Source organism: Hyperolius riggenbachi, chromosome 1 (genome assembly GCF_040937935.1).
Source record: "Hyperolius riggenbachi isolate aHypRig1 chromosome 1, aHypRig1.pri, whole genome shotgun sequence".
Classification (NCBI taxonomy): domain Eukaryota; kingdom Metazoa; phylum Chordata; class Amphibia; order Anura; family Hyperoliidae; genus Hyperolius; species Hyperolius riggenbachi.
The window spans coordinates 632597980-632617094 of NC_090646.1; the positions used below are offsets into that span (position 1 = coordinate 632597980).

General features: G+C 43.6%; 1 protein-coding gene across 1 annotated transcript in view; it reads right to left on the minus strand.

The window, feature by feature from the left end:
- The window catches only part of SLC45A2 (solute carrier family 45 member 2), a 158081-nt gene extending 139765 nt beyond the window's left edge, over positions 1 to 18316 (minus strand). Inside the window, exons 1-2 of the mRNA XM_068251248.1 lie at positions 17569 to 18316; positions 3912 to 4094 (exon numbers count right to left, since the gene is read on the minus strand). Of these exons, the coding sequence (XP_068107349.1) occupies positions 3912 to 4094; positions 17569 to 18025 (640 nt within the window). The 5' untranslated portion in view covers positions 18026 to 18316. The remainder of the gene's footprint in view (positions 1 to 3911; positions 4095 to 17568) is intronic.
- Positions 18317 to 19115: the final 799 nt, after the last annotated feature.

The window sequence follows — 19115 nt, forward strand, 5'->3', positions numbered from 1 at the left end:
TCCTTGTGCACTGCCCTCACCTCCCCCTTCCCTGGAGGCTAGCGATGCATATGCACAGCCACCCATTGTACATGTGTACAAGGCTTAAGACTATAGTAAGATCTGTAGACTTTGGCCATGTTAGGTCCAGTTAGGTACATTAATTAACGTACTCTGTAAAGAACTGCTGAAAATAGTGCTATATAAAACTGATAATACTTTGATGCAAATTTGAAACTAGAACAAATACTATTTCTGACCAACAAAAAGGAACAAATCGACAAGAGGAGCCATGTGTAAGCCTGTCTTCTGCTCACAATACCATTCCAACATATTCTACAAGCCAGCCAGCGTCAGATCAGTGTCCATTTCTTATTCATGTGAATTACAGCTTTTTATTGCCAGCCACATTATCCAAATAAAATGGAAATTGAGCACCTGGCAAAATATCCCCTGTAAACCGGCTCCAAGTATAAAATCCAGGAATTACGAATGTGATACAATTGCTTTCTGTGGGCTGGTATTGATGCCCCTTTAGCCATCAAATTCATATTCCTATTTTTCAGAATCCAGCTGCTACCCATCCTTGGACAGCCACTTATCCGAGCCTAAACCTCAAACAGTGGTACAAGTTGTGAAAACACATGACACAAAGCAAAAAAGCAAAGACTAAATAATTCAAAAGCATTAAAAGGGAAGATAAGGCCTCTACGGTTCCGGCATTTGAAGACTATGAGAGAAAGGCTGGTTTTATAAATGGAGGAGAGGCATTGAAGGATCACATGAGACCAGATTATACTTTATGCAATAAACATGAGTTTCCAGCAAGACACAAATTTAAGCAATAAGAAAAAGCTACATACTATGTAATGAGGTCCCCTATGAAGATGGGGAGGGTGGTGGAAACCTGCTTGTACAGGATATCTGGCTTTACTGACGTAGGTGATAATACTGGCTGCTTTAACTTAATAAGCAACAGTTAGTTAAAAAAGGTTAACAGGAGGTCAAATCTAACAACGTACAAGAAGACACACTTCACTAAATCTGATTTATATAGATTACACAGTATGACCCTTCCAGAAATCTAAATAAATAAAACGTAACTTTTACTTATTACTTTTCATAAAACCGCTATGAGATAGTTTATTACAAAGAACCAATCAAAGGTGGGATTCTCTTATTCTATAGATCGCATAACCTGTCACTGGACTGGACTAGGACGATCAAAACCCAAACCTTGAAAAATATTGCCATTTACTTTCTTACATTAGAATGAAACCCCCATCAGTCCAACAGGTTTCAACCCCCTAATTGGGGTCATCGTCAGGGAAAAAAGTGCTCAGTGCTAGTGCATCAGAAAGACAAAAGCACTGTAATCACATATGAAAAATAATGAGAGCCTTGTGCTCTCCTGGTCATTCAGCAATGTGATTACAATGCTTTTGTCTTTCTGATGCACTAGTCTAGCACCCTAGCACTGAGCACTTTTTTCCCTGACGACGACCCCAATTAGGAGGTTAAAACATGTTGGACTGATGGGGGTTTCATTCTAATGTAAGAAAGTAAATAGCAATATTTTTCAAGGTTTGGGTTTTGATCAACCTAGTCCAGTCCAGTGACTGGTTATACGATCCATGGAATAAGAGAATCACACCTTTGATTGGTTCTTTGTAATAAACTATCTCATAGCGGTTTTATGAAAAGTAATAAGTAATAGTTACGTTTTATTTATTTAGACTTCTGGAACTCCAACACAGCATGTGCAGATAGTATGCACTCCACCACAGCATGTGCAGATAGTATGCCCCCCAACACAGCATGTGCAGATAGTATGCCCCCCAACACAGCATGTGCAGATAGTATGCCCCCCAACACAGCATGTGCAGATAGTATGCCCCCCAACACAGCATGTGCAGATAGTATGCCCCCCAACACAGCATGTGCAGATAGTATCCCCCAACACAGCATGTGCAGATAGTATCCCCCAACACAGCATGTGCAGATAGTATGCCCCCCAACAAAGCATGTGCAGATAGTATCCCCCAACACAGCATGTGCAGATAGTATGCACTCCACCACAGCATGTGCAGATAGTATGCCCCCCAACACAGCATGTGCAGATAGTATCCCCCAACACAGCATGTGCAGATAGTATCCCCCAACACAGCATGTGCAGATAGTATGCCCCCCAACACAGCATGTGCAGATAGTATGCCCCCCAACACAGCATGTGCAGATAGTATGCCCCCCAACACAGCATGTGCAGATAGTATGCCCCCCAACACAGCATGTTCAGATAGTATGCCCCCCAACACAGCATGTGCAGATAGTATGCCCCCCAGCACAGCATGTGCAGATAGTATCCCCCAACACAGCATGTGCAGATAGTATGCACTCCACCACAGCATGTGCAGATAGTATGCCCCCCAACACAGCATGTGCAGATAGTATCCCCCAACACAGCATGTGCAGATAGTATCCCCCAACACAGCATGTGCAGATAGTATCCCCCAACACAGCATGTGCAGATAGTATGCACTCCACCACAGCATGTGCAGATAGTATGCCCCCCAACACAGCATGTGCAGATAGTATCCCCCAACACAGCATGTGCAGATAGTATCCCCCAACACAGCATGTGCAGATAGTATGCCCCCCAACACAGCATGTGCAGATAGTATGCCCCCCAACACAGCATGTGCAGATAGTATGCCCCCCAACACAGCATGTGCAGATAGTATGCCCCCCAACACAGCATGTGCAGATAGTATGCCCCCCAACACAGCATGTGCAGATAGTATGCCCCCCAACACAGCATGTGCAGATAGTATGCCCCCCAACACAGCATGTGCAGATAGTATGCCCCCCAACACAGCATGTGCAGATAGTATGCCCCCCAACACAGCATGTGCAGATAGTATGCCCCCCAACACAGCATGTGCAGATAGTATGCCCCCCAACACAGCATGTGCAGATAGTATGCCCCCCAACACAGCATGTGCAGATAGTATGCACTCCACCACCACAGCATGTGCAGATAGACTGCACTCCAACACAGCATGTGCAGATAGACTGCACTCCAACACAGCATGTGCAGATAGTATGCACTCCAACACAGCATGTGCAGATAGTATGCACTCCACCACAGCATGTGCAGATAGTATGCACTCCACCACAGCATGTGCAGATAGTATGCACTCCACCACAGCATGTGCAGATAGTATGCACTCCACCACAGCATGTGCAGATAGTATGCACTCCACCACAGCATGTGCAGATAGTATGCACTCCACCACAGCATGTGCAGATAGTATGCACTCCACCACAGCATGTGCAGATAGTATGCACTCCACCACAGCATGTGCAGCTATGATGTCACCAATACAGTGCAGATATCATGACCCTAACATAGAAAGTCATATGTGAGCTATAATGTCAACCAATGGCCTGCAAAAGCCTGCAGCACAACCCAGAAACTAGCAAATGACTGCTTTCTGGCTTCCATGTGGAAGGGTGGTGCCAGAACTGCTATTCTATATGTGGGCTACCTATATTTAAAGATGCAGCAGACCAGATCATTAAGTAATACATTTTGTGTGTGTGGGGCCGGTAAAAAAGCCTCAGGGGGCCGCATTCGGCCCGCGGGCCTTAGTTTGAGGACCACTGATCTAGATTATGAGCTTGCAAAGGCAGGTTCCGGTTTCTTCTGTAGTTTATAAAATGAACATGTACCTGTATAAGCGAGGTTTTAAAACATACATGAATTATGTATGCATTTTGCACTTGTGTTGCTGGATGTTCTGATTATATTGGGTGTTGAACTAATTGCGTATCTATGCTCCCAATTACTGACTGTTTTGTATTCTCTACAGCACTAGGGAACATGTTGGAGTATGTAAATAAAATAAAAAACAACAGGCATGAGCACTCACCAGTGAACAGAGCATGGTAATGAAGCCCTCTCTCCTTGTCTTGGTGCGAGCACACATCGAATAGGTAGGCTTTGATTGGCCCATCAATGAAGTCTGCTGCAAAGTCAAAAGCCACAACTCCCAACATGGTGATGACTATAGCCCAGGTCCTCTTCTCGCCACTACGAGTATTGTTAAATATGGCTGCAACACAGAAACATAATAAAAATGTGTTTAAGTATACGCACAGCTTCTGAACACTTAACTTCTCCCTTCCTCTGTGAATATGGAAAATCTGGATACATGTGCATGCAAACGAGATGGCAAAATCCTTGCTATGTTCTAATGTGATCCATAAGAGGGTTTCAAACTTTGCCACTTGTTACCCCTTTTCGAAAACAATTGAGCATCAGTGTAAAATGTAAATAACGATAGAATGTGACCATTTCCAAATTATGCAAACACTATACTTAAAGTGAATCTGAAGCCATAAATTAAAAACAAAAAAAAAACAAAAAAACAAAAAAACAGATACTTACCTAAGTAAAGGGAAGGCTCTGGGTCCTGTAGAGCCTTCCGTTCCTCTCCTCATCCCCTCATTCCCCCGCAGGCTCCTCAGATTAAAGCTCAGAAGTATTCGGAGCCCTCGGACTTTCATCAGCACCTAATAACTGAAAAATCACTAAAACGTACATATGAAGTTATAAACTATTTTTATGGAATGATAATTCCTAGCAATGTTATTCTATGAGCTGGGGGGACCTGCTTTCGTCCACAAGTAATGTCATCAGGATAAAAGCAAGTTTTTATTTTATGTTATGCCAGCCAATTCCCTTTTTAATATGTACAGCAGGCTGAAATTAATTTTTGAAAGATAATTTACAAAAGGACTTGTGTACCAATATACGTCATAGTATCTATTTTAGCAAAGGTGGAATCTCACTTTAATTTTATAAACACTGGTAAAATTGAGGATTTGGATGGTAGGTTTATTTTCAGGCATGAAATGCTGTTTTAATTAACAAGTTTACCAGCGTAGTATATATAGCTGTGGTTCCTCTACTGGACCTACAGGTCTAATAATCACCCTTTAGCCATTCACACTACCTGTCAGTCCATTAGCAATAATTCACAACACAGAGAAGCAGGAAATTACAGAGCACACTGGGTTTGCGGATGACTATTATAGCACATTACAGATAAGTGCTGGGGGGGTTAACGGGATTTTAATGTTTTTTTGCTCAAGCTGATGTGACAAATTACCAGGTCACGTGTAATACATCACATGGACACCAGCAGCCAAGTAACCGAGAAAGTTCTCTATAATAAAACGTGTGGCCAGCGAACTAATTTTCTCAAGATTAATTGCCTCAGGAAATGCTCCTGTAATGGTTGTGTGACGTGTGTGTTGTGGGACACCAGCCAAGACCTGACGAGTTGAGATATCAAGAGCCCGACTAAAGCTAGTAATGGGTAGGATGGAGCCACCCAATGGGTGTATTATTTAGTGATTTAAAATATAAATAAAAATAAAAAAGGATATAGACACCAGTTAAACTGGAATTTTTTTTTACTCAAAAAGCAATCTGACAAGGCGTTTCACGGGTCATGCATGGCCAACTTTCTCAGGTCAATTCAAAACACCTTGATAGTATAGAGCAGGCTTTCTCAACCAGGGTTCCCTGGAACCCCAGGGTTCCTTGAGTACTCTGCAGGGGTTCCTTGGCATTTTCCCACATCGTGGGGATGTATAATGGAGCTCACTATAATAGGTGGTACTGTAACAAGAAGCACTAAATTAGGGGCTTAGGAGGCAGTATAATGAGTGGCAGTGTAATAGGGGTAGTGAAATAAACAGCCACACATACTTTTAAAGACCATGCCTCCTGCAAAATAAATGCGGGGGTTCCTCAAGATCAAAAATTTGTTTGCAGGGGTTCCTCCAGGGTAGAAAGGTTGAGAAAGGCTGGTATAGAGGATAGAGTGTAGGTGCCTTGAGTATTTAAGGCATCTAATGTACTATGATTAAGGACCAATGTGAGTCGGAAACATGTCAGTGACCTGGCTGTTTGTTTTACACTTGAATCAATACAAAGGAGATTTTATACTTTTGAAACAGGATCGTACGGAAACCTTCTTCGTCTTTCCAGTTTCTTTGGGTCTGAGTCGACTGGTTTCCCAAACAACAAAGGTTAAGTGGATTTTACTCTTACTAAAATAGAACACACATTGAGTGCCTGCATCCTACCTATCAGTAGTCAGATCTCCTCTGGAGGTAAAAGCTTTGCAGTTTTTCTGTAAAGTCTATCGTACTAAAGGAGAGCAACCATCCAGTATCCAGCAGGACCTGGAGTACCGAGCAGGGAAGGTTTATTCCACGCAGGCCTATACGGTGGTTGCAGGAACTGCACCCCACTTTTGTGAGTATATATCTAAAATATTTTCCCCTCCCCCGACTATACTGCTCCATTGGGCTCCCGGTCTATGCCTACTTCTTGCCTAGGTATTCTTGGTCCCTACAAGAATTACAGAAGAAAACCTCTCTACTCACTAAAGCTAGTCACATGCAGATCAAAAGAGGCTCAGTATGGAAAGTGATTGATTAGGCCAGGGCTGTCCAAATGGCTGCCCATGGGCTGCACTTGGTCCCCCAGAGCTCTTGCTGTGGCAAGTCTGTTTGCTGTGTCACCCCACTTTCTCTCATTAGTCCTGCTAGGTCCACCTCCTTCTCTCTGACCCCCAAAGGCAGGACGTTGATGCACCACCCCCTCCAGACTAGAACTCCCAGGAGCATGTCCAGGACATTGGACAGCACTGTATTTGGCTATGGCCTGGTCCACATCACTCAAAGTGCCAGAGCTGCAGCCACTAGGGAATCCCCAGTAGGCAGTAGTAGTGTTAGGGAGTCTAGCCAAAGGACTCCTTACTGAATAGGCGCTGGCTTACTGTACAGGAAGAGATTTGAACTCAGGACTTCTGTGTCAGAGGCAGAACCCTCAACCATTACACTATCCAGCCAACAGATAGAATCCGTTTATTTATCTATGTCCAATGCCAATGGATCCGTTGATTCTATTCTAATTAGCGAATCACATGGTTGTGCAGTGTACAACCCCCATACAACCTCCACCTTATACAGTGGGCATAACACAACACTCACATATGTTACAGCATGGAAATTGCTATGAAAAACCTGCACACCTTATCCAGAAACAGAAGGTGTGTTTGGATAACGTGATCCGTTGCAACACAGATGTAGACATGCTTGTTCAGTTGTACGGCTAGTGCCTTCACATGCAGCAATACACATACTGTAGTGTGAACTCCTGCTTATTCACTGTCTACATGGTTTACCTTACCACCTCACAGGGCCGTTTCTTGGGTAGTGCGGGCAGGGCGACCGCCCTGGGCGCAGACCAGCAAATAGAAGAAGGGGGCACAGGCAGAAGGACATAACCGCTAGGGAGCTAGTGACACGTGGTGCAGCCAAATGGTAGAAGAAAGAAGATTACCAACGCAATCACCTTTCTTGACTCCTCCTGGGCTGCCTGCGTCAGACGTCAAGTCATCATCACGTCACCACCGTGTGATGACACCTGATGTCCTGTAGCGGTACTGCAGGCTGTCAGTGCGCGGCGCCCATGAAGGAGTCAGCTTTCCGGGCTCTCTTCGCCTGTGTGTTGTCCTGGTCCCTGCTTCCACCTGGATGAGCGGCTGGCCACTAGTAAGTAGGCAGATCTACTTTTGACCTGTGGCTTTGTGACTGTCCCTAAAGAGTAAAGGATCGTGAGGCCACGTGGGGAAAGGTGAGGGGGGGGGGGGCACAATTTTTACACCCTTGCCCTGGGTGCAATTTAGCCTAGAAACTGCCCTGCCACCTCTTACTACTTGAGACGTGAGAGGGATATGGAGGCTGCTATACTTATTTACTTTTAAACAATACCAGTTGCCTGGCTGTCCTACTGATCATGTGTCATTAATATTTTTAGCCATAGACCCTGAACAAGCATGCAGCAGATCAGGAACTCTGACTCCGCTTTAACTGGATTAGCCATATGCTTGTTCCAGGGTTTTGACTCAGACACCACTTTTGCTAGAAGAGCAACAGGGCTGCCAGGCAACTACTAGGAAATAAATATGGTGCCCTCCATATCCTTCTCATTTCAAGTTCCCTTTTAGTAAAAATGTACACTTTTGAAGAAGAAGAAGGAAAAAGAAAAAAGAAAGAAAATCAGATCAGTTCTGTTCAATTCTTTTTGTAATTTACGGTTATTAAAAAATGATCTTTTTGTTAAACTGTAACCAGAAATAGTTTCCACAACTGCCAGGAAGGGCCCAATCACACTAAGGGCGTTTTCCGCCTTTTTTCAAGCGCAGGCGATTTTTAAAATCGCCCACAAAACGCTTGTGCAATGATTCCCTATGTGAGAGTTCACAGCTGAGCGGTTTGTTTCCGATCCGCTCAGCAAAGCGCTGCCTGGACCATTTCTGAGGCATTTTTTGCTATAATGTAAGGTATAAGAAAAACACTCAGGAAATCGATTTGTGCGGCGATTGCGTTCACGTTTTTAAGAATAAATACATCGTATTTATTATTCTCCGGGTCAAAGAGTTCACTTCCTGACTTGCGTCAGGGAGTGAATGACAAAACCGCTCTGAAAAAGCGCTTAGAAACTTGCTTTTTACAAAAACGCAGTGCGCAGGAGGGGGGAAAAAACAGCGCTCAAAAACGCAAACCGCTTGCATTTTCATTTTCGTTTTTAGGTGTGAATGGGGCCTAAAACGTGTTTGTTTCCTTTTAAATAATGCACATTGCCTGGCTGCCCTGTTGATCCTTTGCCTCAAGGCCTTGTTCACATTATAAATCGCCAGCGCTATCGTAAGCCCAGGCGATTTATGGGGTGGTTTTGAAAGCCCTTTTACAAGTGCTTTCAGAGGGATTTTGGCTTAGAAAATCGCTTTTCTAAGTGCTTTTGCGGAGCCATTGATTTTTCACTTCCTAACGTCAGTGAAGTGAACTCTTTAACCCGGAAATGAATAAATACAATGTATTTATACATAAAAGCACTTGGGAAATCAGTGTCCAAAGCGCTTTTGCGATTTCCCTATACCTTCCATTGAGCCAAACGCTCAGAAAATGGTACATGTATCGCGTTTGCGATTTTAATAAAATCTAAACGCTCACTTGTGAACACTCTCACAGGAAATCATTACACAAGTGCGTTCAGAGCGATTTGCAAAATCGACAGCGCTAAAAAAAAAAAAAAAAAAAAAAAACTCAGCAAGCTGATAGCATGAACAAGCCCTAATACTTTAAAGAGACACTGTAACCTGAAAAAGATCCCCTGGGGGGTACTCACCTCGGGTGGAGGAAGCCTCAGGATCCTAATGAGGCTTCCCACGCTGTCCTCTGTACCACGGGGGTCTCGCCGCAGCCCTCCAAACAGCCGCCCGACAGACCCGACTGTTAGTTTAATATTTACCTTTGCTGGCTCCAGCGGGGGCGCTGTGGCGGCTTTCGGCTCCGAAGTAGACGGAAATACACGATCTCAGTCGGGTCCGCTCTACTGCGCAGGCGCCGGAGACTTGCGACTGCGCAGTAGAGCAGACCCGACGCGGCGATCGGGTATTTCGCCACAGCCTGCAAAGGTAAATATTTACATCGCCGCTGTACGAGGGGATGCAGCGAGACCCCCGAGGGACGGAGGACGGCGTGGGAAGCATCATTAGGATCTTGAGGCTTCCCCCTCCCAAGGTGAGTACCCCCCAGGGGAATTTTTGATGTTACAGATTCTCTTTAAACCATAGACCCTGAACAAGCATGCAGATCAGATGTCTAGGACTAACCTGACAAGATTAGCTGCATGCTTGTTTCAGGTGTGTGATTTAGACCCTACTGACTAGAAAGATCAGTAGGACTGCCAGGCAACTGGTATGGTTTTAAAGGAAATAAATATGGCCCCCTCCATAGGGCTCACACCTCAGGTTCCTTTTAAAGCACTGCTTCTGCTAGCATTGTACTGCTCATTGAGCGTCTGAGTTTTAGGGTGCATACATACATCCAATTTTGATTGGCCAATCACTGACCAATTTTTACACCTGAAAATAGTGTGAGGGCCAACGGATTTTGAATACTGCGAACAGACTCTGTGCAGGTAAGCTCTCATACTGCATGGAAGTGGTACGATTGTCCAACCGAAAGTATTCAAAATCTATACTTCATGGAGCTGGTAAAATTGGTCATTGACTGGCAATCATAACTGAAAGTGTGTACTGGGCTGTAGGCCTGGACCCCACTACAAATCGTTTTGTTGGCGATTTCATGAGCGTTTTCTGGCGATTTTAAAAAGAGTACACTTATTGCCAGTGAATGTGTAGCGATTTGCGATTTTAATTCTGATTGGTCCTTTCACATTATTATGATTTTTTTTTTTAACAGTTTGCAGTAATTTAAAAATCGCACACAAATCGCTATGTGTAGCGATTTATGAGCGATTTGCCAGCGCTTCAATACTTTACATTGAAGCGCAAACGCTCCCAAAATGCTGCATGTCTTGCGATTGCGATTTTGCTAATCGCAGTCGCTACTGTGAATTTTGTTACATTTATTTACATTGGCAGAGTGTTTAGGGAAATCGCTAGTGATTTAAAGTGCTCCCTAAACGCTCAAAAACGCTTTCTAGGGGGTTCCAGGCCTGAGGACTTGCTCACATTATAAATCGCCAGCGCTGCCGCAAGAGCTGAACGATTTATACTGTGATGTTTACAGAAATGCGCTTTTATAAACACTTTTCTAAGCAATTTTGCTCAGCGATGATTTTTTTTCCCTTCCTGACGTCAGGAAGTGAACATTTTAACCAGGAAATGAATATATACAAGGGATTTATTCATAAAAGCGCTCAGGAAAATCGCAACACAAAGCATTTTTTCAAGCGCTTTGCGATTTCCCTATAGTTAAAAGTTAAAAACGCTCAGAAAATAGTACATGTAGCACGTTTGCAATTTTAATAAAATCTAAACGCTCACATATAAAACACTCTCATAGGAAATCATTGCACAAACGCTTTTACAGTGATTTCTAGCTCAGTGTAAACAAGCCCTTAGGGCTGGAACCCACAGGAGCGCTTTTGGCAGCGTTTTGGCAGCACTGCGATACGCTAGCAGTTTGCCAAAACGCTGGGCTAATGTTAATGGATGGGGCAACTTCCACAGGAGCGTTTGCGTTTCTCAGAAACGCAAACGCAGGACGTGCAGCATTTTGGGAGCGTTAGCGCTTCAAAGTAAAGTATTGAAACGCTAGCGGAAACGCTCAGCAAAACCTAAACTGAGCGGTTTTGCTAGCGTTTTGCGGTTCAGCACACTGTAACAAAATGAAAAATAATTCACAGGACCAATCAGGATAAAAACGCAAAACGCTAGGCACCCGCTGGGGAAAAAAATACAATGTTGCAAAACACGACCAAAAACGCGCATGAATTAGCTTGCAAACCGCTCAGACAAAACGCTAGCGGTTGCGTTTTGCGTTTGCGGTTTTCAGTGGGTTCCAGGCCTTAAGGTGGCCAGTGGCCACACACGATACAATAAAATAATCCGATTCTACGTTAATTCGATAAAAACGATCGGATTTCCCGAAAGAAATCGAAAGCTTTTTTTCATTCAACTGAAAAACCCGATTGGATTTCCGGTTTTCTTCGATTTTAATCGATCCGGAATGCCAGATATTTTTCTTCAATCTTTCTAAAGATTGTATGGTGTGTGTTGGATTGTCAATTAATTAATGAACACACCCTAGCAATTTTCTCAGAGTTTCCAATCATTTTTATCATAATTGGGGAAAAATTGAACATACGTGTGTGGTACATTGGTCATATTTTTCAAATGTTACAGTCAGAAAAATGTATTGCAATTCTTAAATTGAACAGATATTTAAAAAAAAGTATCGTGTGTGGCTACCTTAAGGCTATGTTCACATCTGCAAATGCCAGCGATTTGCGATTTTGTAGGCGATCTTTTTTTTAGCACCTTCTGGCGCTTACCTGCATGAAGCAATTTTTTGTAAAGCGATTTTCTAAGCGCTTTTGCGGAGCGATATGTTTTTTCACTTCAGGAAGTGAACTTTTTGACCCGGAAAAGAATACAATGTATTTATTCTTAAAACACTTGAGAAATCGTTACACAAAGCACTTTTTCAAAGTTTTCCGATTTCCCTATAGCTTCCATTGAGGCAAATCACCCCAAAATGTTACAGGCAGCGGTTTGGTGAACGAATGGGAAACGAACCGCTCCAATGTCAACTCTCACATAGGGAATCATTGCACAAGTGCTTTTAGGGCGATTTTGAAAATCGCCGGCGCTTGCAAAAAGCCAAAAATGTCCTTAGTGTGAATAAGCCCTTAGGCTGGTTTCACAGTGGGACGTTACAGGCGCACGTTAGCAGCCTGTAACGCAGCCCACCACACAGTAATGATAAATCAATGGGCTGTTCACAGTGCCCACGTTGCGTTACTCAGTAACGCTGCGCCATAACAGAACGTACTGCATGCAGTACTGTATAAGCGGCAGATCCGCGTTAGACTGCTTGCACATGCTCAGTAATGTTGGGGAGGAGCGGAGAGCGGCCAGGCACATGGCTAATTAATATTCACTGCACTCAGTGAAGTGCAGTGTTTACTTCCTGGAGCGGCCGCTCTGTGCGGCGATTGGCCGGGCGGGACCACGTGATGCCACATGCGTGCAAGAGTGCGCATCACAGCATCACGGACGCCAGAGTGAGCTGCACAACGCGGCTCACTCTGACGTCCACATTAGAGAGCACCAGGCGTTGCGTTAGGGGCACGTTATGCGACCATAACGTCCCCTAAAACACAACGTCCTGGTGTGAAAGCAGCCTTAGACTTGGGAGCTGCCAAATAAAGAATTATCTGCAGGTAAATTGTTTGGAAGCTCCCAAATCATAACATTTCCTGTTCAGCCACCACAATTTCCAGTTTCTGTAGATTAGTAACATTTTCTTTTCTCCACTGTTTTGCAAAAACGAAATACATCAACCTGCGACTTTCCTTGTAAATCACTTATAAGACACAGCCCTAAAGTTTATCCTTCAGCTGTTATGGGAGCTAATATATTTGAGGAAGAAATGGATTAAGATAAAAGGGGCCCTAGGTAAGATAGCAGTTTTTACCCATTGTTGGTGACCTGGCTTTTTTAGTGAGATTTGGTGGGGACTAGCATCCAAGCCCCAGACACTCTCCAGGCCTTAAGCACCTGCCTAAAATTACCTAAGTTGTGGTGACCCAGCGAGAAAGTCCATAGGGAACAGTCCTCCAACCATAGCAACGTCTACAACTTGAAGCATTCTAATTGGCCGAATAGCGTATTGTTATTATTATTATTACAACAACAACATCTGATATTTAAGGCCACATACACACATCAGACCATAGTCTTTTGAAAATGAAAGATCACAGACCAAATTTTCCCCCTTCCATGTAGTATGAGAGCCATACCTTCACAGTCTTTTCTATGGAGCTGAACTCCCCATCAGAAAAAAAAATCTTTGCAAGATGCTGCACACAAAGATGCTGTACAGACACAAAAGATCAGTATCTGCAAAAGATCCGTTCCTGCAAATTGCATTCATAGTCTATGAGATCTGCAGATCATCATACACACCTTGTTTAACTGACATTCATCTGCAGATCAGACAATCATCTGCAGATCTGAAAATCCATGCTGGTGGATCTGATCTGCAGATGAATGTCTGTTAAACAAGGTGTGTATGATGATCTGCAGATCTCATAGACTATGAATGCATTTTGCAGGAACGGATCTTTGGCAGGAACAGGTCTTTTGCAGATACTGATCTTTTGTGTCTGTACAGCATCTGTGTGTTCAGCATCTTGCAAAGATTTCTGTCTGATGGGGAGTTCAGCTCCATAGAATAGACTGTGTAGGTATGGCTCTCATACTACATGGAAGGGGGTAAAATTGGTCTGTGATCTTTCATTTTCAAAAGACTATGGTCTGATTTGTGTATGAGCCTTAAAGAGAAACTCCAACCTAGAATTGAACTTTATCCCAATCAGTAGCTGATACCTCCTTTTACATGAGAAATATAATGCTTTTTACAAACAGACCATCAGGGGGCGCTGTATGACTGATTTTGTGCTGAAACCCCTCCCACAAGAAGCTCTGGGACCGCGGTACTTTTGGTAGTTTGTTACAATGTAACAAGGTTCACAGACAGGAAATAGCTGTTTACAGCTGTCTCTAAGAGCCAAAACAGCTAGGAGCAGCTACATAACCTGCCCACAGTAAAAATATGTCACCATGTAATAAATGTCAGAATGTAAATCGGGGGGAGGAAAGATTTTACAATGAGCAAACACTGGCTAAATCATTTATACATAATTATGGTAAAAAATTAAGCACTTTTTTTACTATATTATTTTCACTGGAGTTCCTCTTTACATTTCACGTAGGTGCTGTCCACCCAATCACATTAGTAGAATTTCTCTATGAACTTTATCGCTGGGTCATCTCAACCATACTATTGATATCATGGAGAGGAGCATGGATTTCATCTTTGGAACCATGTTTTAGCTCTACAGGAAGTGGAATTCTCCTGGGCTGAACTGGATTAAGAGCTCAAACCCAACAGAGCAATTTTGTGAGCAAAACGCTTACACTTTTTAAAATCGCTACCAAAATCACCAGAAAACGCTCATAAAATTGCTTACAAAATGCTCATACAAATCACTAGTGATTGCGATTAGCAAATCACTAGCGACGATTGCTAATCGCAATGCAGGAGGCTTTGGATGGCGGTGAGGGAGTGACCTGCGCAGAGGAGGCCGGAGCGAGTGACCTGCGCAGAGGAGGCCGGAGCGAGTGACCTGCGCAGAGGAGGCCGGAGCGAGTGACCTGCGCAGAGGAGGCCCAGGTATGTATAATACTTTTCCCTCCTTTTGTCTCAGGTTTACTTTAAGCTGCATACATTTGCATCAACTCAGAATTAATCAACATCTCAGTGATCATCTGTACAGAAAATTAGCATCTTGTTGATCATCCTTATAGATTACCTGACAGCTGTATAACATATCAGGCTAACAGGTATCAATCATTTACTTTTAGGCCTCTTTTCCACAGACTGTTGATAGGCAGTGAAATGCCTCTCAAACTCTCACAACTGCTCACTGCTGCCTGGTAACTGCTTGCTGAGCACACAGTTCTACAGTCCTTGGAAAAGAGGCCTGATTTCCACGAACTGTTGAGCTGTGTATTCGGCATTTCACTGCCTATCAACAGTTCGTGGAAAAGAGGCCTTACCGGGCAGCAACAAGCAGTTGCCAGGCAGCAGTGAGCAATTGTGTGAGTTTGAGAAGCATTTCACTGCCTATCAACAGTCCGTGGAAAAGAGGCCTGAAAGTGGACCAATGGTATGCCACGTTAGCAGAATTCAGTCAACCTATTTTCTAGATGCATAAACTTGCACACAGAATTTGCATCATCCTGCATCAACTCATCACATCAGTTGTTTGCCTCTCACTGACCAGCCATAGACCTCTGCAAAGAAATGGTTCATCCCATGGAAGTTAATGCTCACTGTACAAACAAAACTGGCACATTGGAATCCAGAATCATGCAATACACAGGAGGGGGAAAAAAAGCATCACTAGTCTACTTTAAGGGACCCAGCAGGAGACGTCATAGGGGACAGTACCCTCACAGCACAAAGCATTGTGATTGGCTGAATAGTGTGGGCGTTGTTTACTACAACTTATGGTGTGTACACACTTGAAAGATAAATGAAAGATATCAGAACAATTTTACCCCCTTCCATGTAGTATGAAAGCCATACTCTACACCGTCTATTCTATGGAGCTGAACTCCCCATCGGATAAAAACTCCTTGCAAGATGCTGTACACAAAGATGCTGTACACATGCAACAGATCAATATCTGCAAAAAATCTGTTCCTGCAAAATGCATTCATAGTCTATGAGATCTGCAGATCATCATACACACCTTGTTTAACAGCCATTCATCTGCATATCTGACAATCATCTGCAGATCTAAAAATCCTTCCTGGTGGATCTAATCTGCAGATTAATGTCTGTTAAACAAAGTGTGTATGAGATCTGCAGATATCATAGACTATGAATGCATTTTTTTGCAGGAATGGATCTTTTGAAAGAACAGATCTTCTGCAGATACTGATCCTTTGAATGTGTACGGGCATCTTTGTGTGCAGCATCTTGCAAAGAGTTTTTATCCGATGGAGAGTAAAGGCTCATACACACATCAGACTATAGTCTTTAGAAACTGAAAGATCACAGACCAATCTTACCACCCTTCCTGTAGTATAAGAGCCATACTCTACACAGTCTATTCTATGGAGCTGAACTCCCCATCAGAAAAAAAATCTTTGCAAGATGCTGCACACACAGATGCTGTACAGACACAAAAGATCAGTATCTGCAAAAGATCTGTTCCTGCAAAAAATCCATTCCTACAAATTGCAATGATAGTCTATGAGATCTGCAGATCATCATACACACATGATTTAACTGACATTCATCTGCAGATCACGCAATCATCCGCAGATCTGAAAATCCATCCTGGTGGATCTGATCTGCAAATGAATGTCAGTTAAATCATGTGTGTATGATGATCTGCAGATCTCATAGACTATCATTGCAATTTGCAGGAATGGATTTTTTGCAGGAACAGATCTTTTGCAGATACTGATCTTTTGTGTCTGTACAGCATCTGTGTGTGCAGCATCTTGCAAAGATTTTTTTTCTGATGGGGAGTTCAGCTCCATAGAATAGACTGTGTAGAGTATGGCTCTTATACTACAGGAAGGGTGGTAAGATTGGTCTGTGATCTTTCAGTTTCTAAAGACTATAGTCTGATGTGTGTATGAGCCTTTACTCTCCATCGGATAAAAACTCTTTGCAAGATGCTGCACACAAAGATGCCCGTACACATTCAAAGGATCAGTATCTGCAGAAGATCTGTTCTTTCAAAAGATCCATTCCTGCAAAAAAATGCATTCATAGTCTATGATATCTGCAGATCTCATACACACTTTGTTTAACAGACATTAATCTGCAGATTAGATCCACCAGGAAGGATTTTTAGATCTGCAGATGATTGTCAGATATGCAGATGAATGGTTGTTAAACAAGGTGTGTATGATGATCTGCAGATCTCATAGACTATGAATGCATTTTGCAGGAACAGATCTTTTGCAGATACTGATCTTTTGGGTCTGTACAGCATCTGTGTGTGCAGCATCTTGCAAAGATTTTTTTCTGATGTGGAGTTCAGCTCCATAGAATAGACTGTGAAGGTATGGCTCTCATACTACATGAAGGGTGGTAAGATTGGTCTGTGATCTTTCAGTTTCCAAAGACTATAGTCTGATGTGTGTATGCACCTTAAAGCTCCATAGAATAGACTGTGTAGAGTATGGCTCTCATACTACATGGAAGGGGGTAAAATTGGTCTGTGATCTTTCATTTATCTTTCAAGTGTGTACACACCAGTACCTGAAACCTAAAAGTGTGAGAGGGCGCTGTCCACCCAATCATGTTAGTGGAATTTCTCTAGGAGATTTCAAAAGGGATCCCCTAAACTTGACTAGTGGCAAAAAAATCATAGATGTTACTTACCAGATATAACTGTGTCTCCGTTGAGGTAGAGCGCCATGCCCAGAACCATTAAAATCCCCATGGTGAGAATATAGGGCCTGCGCCTCCCCCATGAAGAATGACAGTGATCGCTTGCAGATCCCACCACCGGCTGCAGGACAAAGCCCAGGATGGGGCTAATGAGCCAGACAAAACTGTACAAACTCTTCGGGAGGCCAACACTGAGCAGCACCGGAGTCACGAAGGCCGCCTCCACGGCGTAGCAAAACTCTCGGCCAAACATGGCCATGCTGTGCATGATCAGCCTGCCAGTGGACCTCCTGGGGGGCTCCACCAGCTGGAAGACCCCCTCGTCCATCTGCTCAAGGCTGCTGATGCTGCTGCTGTAATCCAACATGCCCTTTGCCGATGGCTGTAGGCTGGTGCTGGCCACCACCACTGTAGGTTGTTGGTACTCCACATGTTCGGATAGGGTCATACTAGGCTGGTGGCTGGTGCTTGTTGTGGAGGAGTCTCCGGACTTCCACTCTGTTTTATGAGAGGCGTGACTGCAGCTCTTTCATAGCTGAGAGATCACAAGTTAGAAAGGGGAAAGTCAAGAATCATGTGAAAGGCCTAATCTGAGGAACATTTACACTTCAAGGGGTTTCCTCGCTTCATTTACAAACTCTTCATTCACGGCCCTCTAGGTCAGATATCACAAGACATATGGAACATTCTCAGCGCGTACTACACACCACCATCGCTGAACATTCATAACTCTCTCTTGCCTGGGGATGCAAACAGCCTGTTGGAGAGGAAGATGGACTTAGAGCTTATCCTGCAAGGAGCAGATTTCACTTTGCGTATTTAAAGTGGTATTACCATCTCTCATAACATTCTACGGAAACTTGTTTGGCGCTAGGCTAGTTTAGGGGACCCAGCAGGAAACTGCATAGAGAACCGTTCTCCAATCACAGCACAAAGGGTTGTGATTGGTCGAATAGTGTGGGCGTAGTTTACTACAACCTATTGGAAACCTAGTAGTTCGAGAGGGTGCTGTCTACCCAATCACGTTAGTGGAATTTCCCTATGAGATTTCCGGCTGGGTCCCCTAAACTAGACTAGTACCAGTGATTTTATGATTATCAGCAAATCAATTGTTGTTTTTCAAAGACTGATCTTACGTATGTACTCTGCTTTAGGGCTCATTTCCATGGGCAGTTGTATTGTGTGCTCAGCAAGCAGTTGTCAGGCGGCATTGAGCAGTTACCAGGCAGTAGCAAGCAGTTATGAGAGTTTGAGGGGCTTTTTTCGCCTATCAACTGCTCATGGAAAAGGGGCCTTAGGTACAGGAGTTCAGATGAAATGACCACCTCTGCCGAGAATCTAGCATGTGTACAGCAACCACCGATACTACCCTGTCAGATTTAGGCCTCTTTTCCACGAACTGTTGAGCTGTGTGCTCAGCAAGCAGTTACCAGGCAGCAGTGAGCAGTTCTGAGAGTTTGAGAGGCATTTCACTGCCTAGAAAAAGTTCGTGGTAAAGAGGCCTAAAGGAGAAATGTAGAGAGAGGTGTATGGAGGCT